We start from the raw sequence: 8,219 nt of genomic DNA, 5'->3' as shown, positions 1-8,219 counted from the left end.
CCATCCTCTGGCTCCCCACACCCAGAACCCCTCTTTAGCACCCACACTTTCCCTCAGTCCCATTTTCCCTGTCCCCATCTACCTTTTCAGTTCCCCCATAGCTCTAACTCCAGTCTCAGACTCTGTGCCGGCATGCTTCCCTGTTCTGCAGGCTTTGGGCATTGTCTTTTAATCAATTAAGATCAATTAACCTAAAGTTACCCCCGAGCCTCAGTTCTTCAGCCCAGGCCCCTCTAGTCTACCGGTTCTAATCCCAGTCCTGGTAACTTTAACTCCCTACACTTCTACTTTCTTACCTTAACCTTTCCCCAGGTATCCCAAGTACACCAAGCACATATATACATACACACACACACATCACAACACCCAACTTGGGAATTCACCTGTATGTGTGTGTGTGTGTAGGTGGGTGGTATGTGTGTAAATTACTGAATAGACATATATATACATATATAGATATCATTGTGTGTGTGATATATGAATTAGTAATCCACATACGTGTATTGGATGTGCAGGTGTTGGTAACTGGTAACTGATTCTGTCTAAATTTGGTGTGTGTAGTGTGTATGGGCTTAAACTGGTGATAGGTGTGCATGAACCTAGACTAATTATTTTGAATGTGTGTGTATCTGAGTTGCTAGTGTGTGTGTGTGTGTGTGTGTAAAAATATATATATATATATGGCATTGTGTGTATGATATACGAATTAGTGATCTGTGTCTAATTTTTAGGGTGTATAGTGTATGTGCTTGAATTGGTAATAGGTATGCATGTGCCTAGGCTTGTTTGAATGTGTATGTGCCTGAGCTGGTAGTGTGCGTGTGTATGTACCTAATTGATTTGTGTGTTTGTATATGTGCAATTGTGTTATGCCCTCCTGTCTAACAGCACAATATTGAGATCCTAAGAGTTGGCCTGACCCCACAGGGCAACAAAAGGAGGCTTGTAAGCCCAGAAGGGGGTTTCTACAGAAAAAGACTGGGAACTGCTGCCATATAATGCCCTTCCTTTTTTTGTACTTCCCACTTTCATTTGTGCATTATCTTCAATTTGGCTTCAGTAACTGAGAGTCCTGATATAATGAAAGTGTCAGTATTTTCACCTCCATGATGGAGTTAAAGTTAGTTTCCCTGAGAAGTTTTGATTAACCTGGTGACAATCAGGTTGACCTTTTGCTAACACTAGACACATCCAAAATTACATTTAGATTGCCATAGTGCAATCTAAATGCCTCAGTGTCTAAGTGTTCCAGGACTTAGGTAGCTCTAAAAATGACATGCCTGATATCAAGTTAGTTCACCTTAGAGGTGAGCTAACTTTAGATTAGCCTGGGGTTAATCTGATATAGTTAAACTGGTCTAGTGAATGTCTACATACATTCATAGCACAGCCCTGTGTCTGGGAAAGCCCAGCCACTTGCCAGAGCCGCAGGGCTGTTTTAATGCCTCTGACCAGGGTATTCTACCCCTTAAGCCCAGCTGGCTACTCTTTCCCCTGGGCCAGGCAGGTCATCCCCCACCCACCAACACCTCCCCCAGACCTTCCAGCCTTCCTCCCACCTGAATCCCACCAGCCTCCCTCCACCCCACTGACTTACTTACTTCTGGCTGCCCATGCCTCCTCCCTGCAAGCAGCAAACATATGCACATGAAGGACACAGCTCAGGTTTGGGCAGGTTAAACTAAGCCTCCTGCAAACACTAGTTCACATCCATTAAATGGTGAAAGTGATGGAGCTGTGCTGGTGAGAGTACCAGAAAGGGATTTAAAAAGGAACCTCCTTTTAGGTACCCAATGCTTTCATGGAACTCAATGGCCAAGATCCCATCAACTTCAAAGCTGTATACCTGTGCTGAAAGGAACAAAAAACTGGCATATACATCTGCTATTCTGGCAATAATCTTTCTGTGATCCAAAACCATACAATGCATTCAGCATATGCAACTGTGTGACATCTCTTTATTTATTACCTGTTAGGACACTCTGAATAAGATCTTCTGTTTTTGCAGGTGCTTTCACAGAACCTGGAAGTAAAAGATACCATTGATTCCAGTTCTTTTTAAACAGCTGACCACATGTGTTGCCCACAGATAACAGGAAATTCTATATACCATATCTAAAAAATCCTGTAGTTCACATGGAGTCTACAATTGTACAGTAAACTATTGTGGGAAATATGTTTCTTAGGAGTTCTTTACACTAGTTAGAATACCAGCATGACAGGCAACACAAAAAAGAAAAAACCCAAACTCTCCACCTTACTTATAAAGGTGATGCAACTGATTTCATTCATGTGAATAAGGTAGGCAAGATTGGGCCCACCATTATTATAACCATGTTGCTTTATGTGACAGCTCAAAATCCCTTAAAATGAGCCTTTGAAATGAACGAGAGCTGGAACAGCCTCATGATGAACACTGCATAGTAGTACACTTGAATGCACCATAGTTTTAATGGGTTTTTTATCAAAAAAAAAAATCAAAATTAAAGCACCCAGGCACCCATATTCTGAGACAAAATTTTAAATATAGAATAAAGTATAAGTGTACCATAAAAGCCATTTAAGAGCCCACTGAACTTGGAAATAATAACTGGTCATGTAAACTATCTTGTCCATAATGGCACCCTCAGTTTTTGAACTACACTGCAGAATATATTTAGACTTTTTCAAAACTCATGGAAAAGTTCTGTGCTTGACTATATGCTCCCTTAGTCATTAAAACACATGTCCTCTCTATTTATACCCTTCCCTGTGTGTGAAAATTGCTTCTGAAGTAGCAAGGGCACAGAGCCATAGCAATAAAAGTGAATATGTGGGCACTGATTTGATAGCAAAATTGTTTGGGAGGCCCTGGGAAAGGGGTAAAAATATGCATTTTCCTTGGGAGTATTTTAAAATATATCTGCTTTGCGATAAAGATGGGATTGTGGCTAAATAACATACAAAAAATAAAGAGAGTCTCTCCCATGAAAAATCTGCAATTTATGAGAACCAGAGGCATGAACATATTAAATACTTTTAGACTAGAGGACTGGTCAATTTTGCAAAGCCAGATGTTGGGATAACAAACTCAATTGTAAAAGAAGTGCAGAATTATAGAAGGAACTTGAAGAAAAGGAGGTTTGCCTTTTATTGTGAAGCTAAGAGACCAGACCATTCTACCTTTATGCTTAAAACTGTTGAGCCAGGCACCGAAAATACTATGCAGTATTGATATCAGGTTTTCTGGAGTGCAGCTCCAGTTTAGAAACGTATTTGAGATGACCAGATTTCTCGTAACTTCATGGCACTTCATAGCTCCCACTGTTCTCAAGATCTAACTCCACAGAATCAATGAAAGCTACTAGTCATTGTCAAAACTTGGCCCATTATGTCTATGCACTGTATTGGAATTGAAGATTCACAAGCAAAGTCCAAAAATAGCCTTCATATTATATTCTGCTGATTCCCACTCCAAGATTCTTAGGAATCCTCTCAGCGGAGCCTACTGGTATGTGCATAGGAAACATCTGTCTGTCTTGTAAGACAACAGAATTGTGTAGACTGACATCAGATCACTGAACATGAAAGATACAGTGAAGCCGGAGTGACTTCTCTAGGGTGCAAAAGCACATGTGTGTAGTGTCACCCTGAAGTGACAATATTAATTCCAGCTGAGGAGTAGCGTGCAAGAAACAATATAGTATGTTCTGTTAAGGTACAATTTGAAGCCACAACTGTGTGATATAGACCACTGATTCTTAACCAGGCTGCCACAAAGTGTCACCCAATAATGGCACAGTTAAATATGCAAACATTTACACATGAATCTCAAGACAAAACTAAGCAGAAGACAGGGCAAGAGAGTTTTCAAAGAAAAATTCAGAGTCCAAAACATTTAGACCTGCTGTAGTTTTTTCTGAATTCTTTGTAGTAGAAGAATTTTAGTAGTCATAAGCAAATGAAAGCTAAGAGCTGGAATTTTCTGATGTGTTTCTTTAGTCTAATGAGGGGTGACTGGATTTTAAGACGTTGAGAACCACTGGTATAGACATACATCATGTACACATATGTATTTTATTATCTTTATGTTCTCAGTGGTTATATTTTCATGTTTGGTTTTATCTCAGAGGTAACTTTTAAAAGAATGAAAAAAGTGGGGCCTACTTGGACATATGGAAGAGACTATTATAGGTTCTGGATTATAATTTTATTTCATATGGTGCCAAAAAGGGGGGGGGTGAGGAATTCCCACTCGTTTTATAAAGACATTTTTTAATGGAAAATATGCAGTGAAGTTACTACTCAGCCAAATTAAAAAAAACAGCATAGGAAAAGTAGGGTAAATTCTTTTACCTGGTGCTGGTTGGCTAGGAACACCCTGAGTGGCTGGTGTAAGAGAGGTGGTGTGATTTACTCCATTTTCTGCTGGTGTTGGCCGGGTCTCATTATTTGCTTCTGAGGGTACATCTCCATGATCAACCTGAAATACAGAATATTTTACACAACTTTTCTAAATGGATACCAGAAATGTGATCGATCCCTCAGGAAAAACCTTTTGAGTCATAGCTTCATGTCTTTTATGACTGAAATTTCCTACAGGCTTGTAATCTATTTTGCTACAAGTAAAATCAAGTCAGTGTTTTTAAATTGTCCCTTTATCACTTACAGTTTATCTTTGCAGTGTAACTTTCAAGAAGACATATGGCACCCATCTCGGAAAAATTATTTCAAGTATACTTTTCTCTTACATAAACATCGAGGAGAAAAATTAGCAGGATGTAACTTAACAGGGTAATTTTCAGTTGGATAATTTACAAATGTATAGTACAGCAGACCTGCATTTTATTTTACAGGATTGCAGTGTGCCATAAAATACTATTACAAGTAATGTAGTAGCTGGCAGAAAAATACCACAGCCCTGCACTCTGTCATGAAAGCTTTCTTGAAGTAAGGCAAAAGCTGGCAGGAAAATCACTACTGTAAACCAAATATGTATATAGAGTTGCTTCTAAATTTTGCACTTCTATACAACTATATAATTACTCAGCAACCTTCAATACACACAGACAGTTATTCTCCGGAAATCACCTTTTCACAATTATACTCAAAGGATAAGATATGTAAACAGTACCTTCATCTTCCTGCTCCCTGCATAAGCATGTTTGTGGCATCCAAGTTGTCTAGACGTTTTCTACATTTTTTTCCCTGAAGGCTCATGTTTGTACCATATATTTTGCTATGCAGTTACTTTTGTGGATGTCAGGTTTGTAAAGCCATACACATAGAGGGGGAAGGGGACTCATAGTATGGATAAGCAATTTAGACTCTAAAATGGCCAAAATATATATTTGAAGGACCAGTTACTATGCCACCTGATTAAGTATAGTGCTGGATTTGTTCCCCAAGCTCCTTTGTTTTCATTCTTTGATGATAATCACATTACATGCAGAAGCAGGAGGCAGCTCTTTTCTCTGATTAGTCCACCCTTTCAGAACATCAATCTGCCCCTCCATCAATACAGCCAAAAAAAATTCTGCTATAATTGTTCCATGGCAATTGTACTGGCAAATGTCTGCAACCTGACTTAACAGTCCCATAACTTAACACATTGTATTCCGCGAAGAGCTAGATACTAAGAGATAAATATAACACTGCAGCCGTATCCATCATGAGATTCAGATCATTTAAATCATTTTGTTTATTTTTTTCATATTTGATTAAAAAAAATACAAAGCATGATTTAAACATCTGATCCTTAACCACATTAATTATACTACAAAGATGTTTCTGGCAGAAATTGTGGCTGAATTTGGTTTTCTCTTTAAATACTGCTTAAAAGAAAGCGACTTCACTGATATAAACATGCCACAATGAGGACTGCATGAATGATTAATAAAAATAAAACTAGGCTTAACAAACTTTGCATTCCAGTCTGAATATGTGGACAAAAATATGATTGATTTTGGTATGTGAAGGAGCATATTCTTTTTTTTTTTGATTTATGATCTGATTTTTAGATGTAAAAATTGATGTGGCATTCCAACTTGTCTCCAAATTATTTATGTGACTGCTCAGTTTTGGGCACCAAAAGTCTTTGTTTCAAGAAACTGCATCACAAATGTAAGACAAGGCCAGGAAGCGCATAAACAGTCATTTTCTATGGATCAAGCAATTTAATCTTGTTTTATAGCACCTTCTCTTTTCATAATTCATCACCAGCCACTAAAGCAATGGTGATTTTCCCTTTAAGGAAGAACAATGAACTCTATTTCTCATTGCATATTTCAACCTTGTATCTTACAGCTGAAATATGAAAGGAAAATGATTTATATACTTTCATGCCTTTAATAAACGAGAATGTGATTGCTAAGTGAAGTTGAGTGCACAGTAAGGAGAATTAGGTTTACATACACTGCCTCACACACAGAGGTAGATTCTGGAGTGCAAGGTGGCTGGAAATTTCCCTGAGTACAAAAGAAAATGTCAATAACACTGGGCGTATTTACATCAATTGTTACAGGTGATTGATGCTTGAGTGTGAGTCCTTGGATTAGCCTAGCCTGAGCGTGACTGTTTCCTATGCAAAAGCCCCATTCCTGTCACTATACTTTCAGGTTTCTATCTTCCATACATGTTTGGGGGAAACTTTTATGACCCTGTGGGACATATTTCATGGTTCACTGTGCTGAGAAATTCTACAATTCTTTCCCATTCACTTGTAGGAGAATGTGTCTTGTCTTTTGGGGAGAAGGGGTAAGAGAATGATAGAGAATTATGAGTTTTACATCTTGTGGGGACTTCTGTGCCAACAGGTCCCTAGCTAGGGGCCTGTTGAATGGCTGCTGCTCCTTTTGTGCCATATGAGGAGGGCAAAGGCAATAAAACTACTACTACACTACAAATCACTTTACAAATAGTAAGTGTACTGTATTTTGTGATCAGTATAGTTAAAATGCACAGAAATTTAAGTCATAACAATTAAAATAATTCCTGTCATGGATACCCTACATCTAGTTTGTTCTCTACAGACATGTAGCTGAACACTACGGGGGAGGGCTTGGAGCTGACGTGTCACTTCATTATCACATCATCATACTTTTGTGATAATCCCAAGTCTATGAAGTCTTTAACTGGGAAAGAGGATTGGAAATGTAGAAGTTTTAAGGTTTACAATGAAGATTTTGGACTTGCATAGTACCCAGTGGTCTGAACTGGGAATTCATGTCATGCTTAAAATGGTTTCTGTCTAAAAGTTAAGGTCTAAACATTGCAAAATGAATCACGTATTTCTATAATTTATTTCCAACTTTACAGGTACATTTGTTATGATAAAGCTTCATGGACAGAGTGATTTCAGGTCTACAAAAAACCTGATTTCTTTGTTTCAGACAGCATGTACAATTCACTACTAAGTAAGTTTTGCTAGCTGCTGCCCTGCAGATTTTCACAGCCATGAAGGTTAAATTGGTCAATTTCCTTTCACTTTATCCTCTGCAAGAAACTAGATTACATAATCATAATCATTATTATAGCTAAAAATAAAGACAGGAAACAACACAACCATGGACATAAGGGTTAATGTGAAAGGCTGGAAGGGACCTCAGTAGGTCATCCAGTTCAAACCCCTGCTCAACAAAGGATCATCCCTCTCTTACCCATTCCAGGCAAATATTTATTTAACCTACACTGAAAAACTTTCAGTGATGGAGGTTATACAACCACTAAGTAATATATTCCAGTAGTTAACCATGCTCAGGGGATGATGTTTCAGACTCTGTCCTTTTTGGAAGTGTCTTTTGTAGTTAGTAAGGGGTAACTGCCTTCCTGAAGACTGACATGATGACATCAACAGGAAATAGTCAGCCATCGTTATGTGTGTATTAGCAGTTGCAGTAAAGCCCTTCTGAGAGCAAGAAATCTCCCTACCTTTTCCTGAGCTATAAGATAGCACATTTTTAATCTGTCGCATGCTTGTAATAGACAGATGGACAACTGCCTTCCAGCTAAAACTTGACTGTGAAGCACTCCACAGTTATCCTTGTGTCATTCAGACCCTTTTTTTAGATGGTTTGGGACAATTTGTAACACTAAAGCCCTGTGAGACATCTGTTCACTCAATTTTTGTAATACTCTGAAGTAACTTAAAAGTAAACACTAGAAGTAAACACTATGTCTGTCCTTGCAGTAAGTCCTTCCGAATTTAAGTCCATTACTCCTTCTGTATCTGTAGTCCCAGT

At 38.4% G+C, this 8,219-nt stretch overlaps 1 protein-coding gene across 5 annotated transcripts in view; it reads right to left on the bottom strand.

Moving 5' to 3' along the window:
- The window catches only part of PLCB1 (phospholipase C beta 1), a 737,260-nt gene that overhangs the window by 143,950 nt on the left and 585,091 nt on the right, over nucleotides 1–8,219 (bottom strand). For all 5 annotated transcript variants that reach the window (XM_025202227.1, XM_025202200.1, XM_025202212.1 and 2 more), the window contains exons 23-24: nucleotides 4,336–4,462; nucleotides 1,970–2,023 (exon numbers count right to left, since the gene is read on the bottom strand). In XM_025202227.1, the coding sequence (XP_025058012.1) occupies nucleotides 1,970–2,023; nucleotides 4,336–4,462 (181 nt within the window). The remainder of the gene's footprint in view (nucleotides 1–1,969; nucleotides 2,024–4,335; nucleotides 4,463–8,219) is intronic.

The sequence above is a fragment of the Alligator sinensis genome, unplaced genomic scaffold (genome assembly GCF_000455745.1).
Source record: "Alligator sinensis unplaced genomic scaffold, ASM45574v1 scaffold140_1, whole genome shotgun sequence".
Lineage (NCBI taxonomy): Eukaryota > Metazoa > Chordata > Crocodylia > Alligatoridae > Alligator > Alligator sinensis.
The sequence above is the reverse complement of the archived record's forward strand: the minus strand, read 5'-3'. Positions and strand labels throughout refer to the sequence as shown.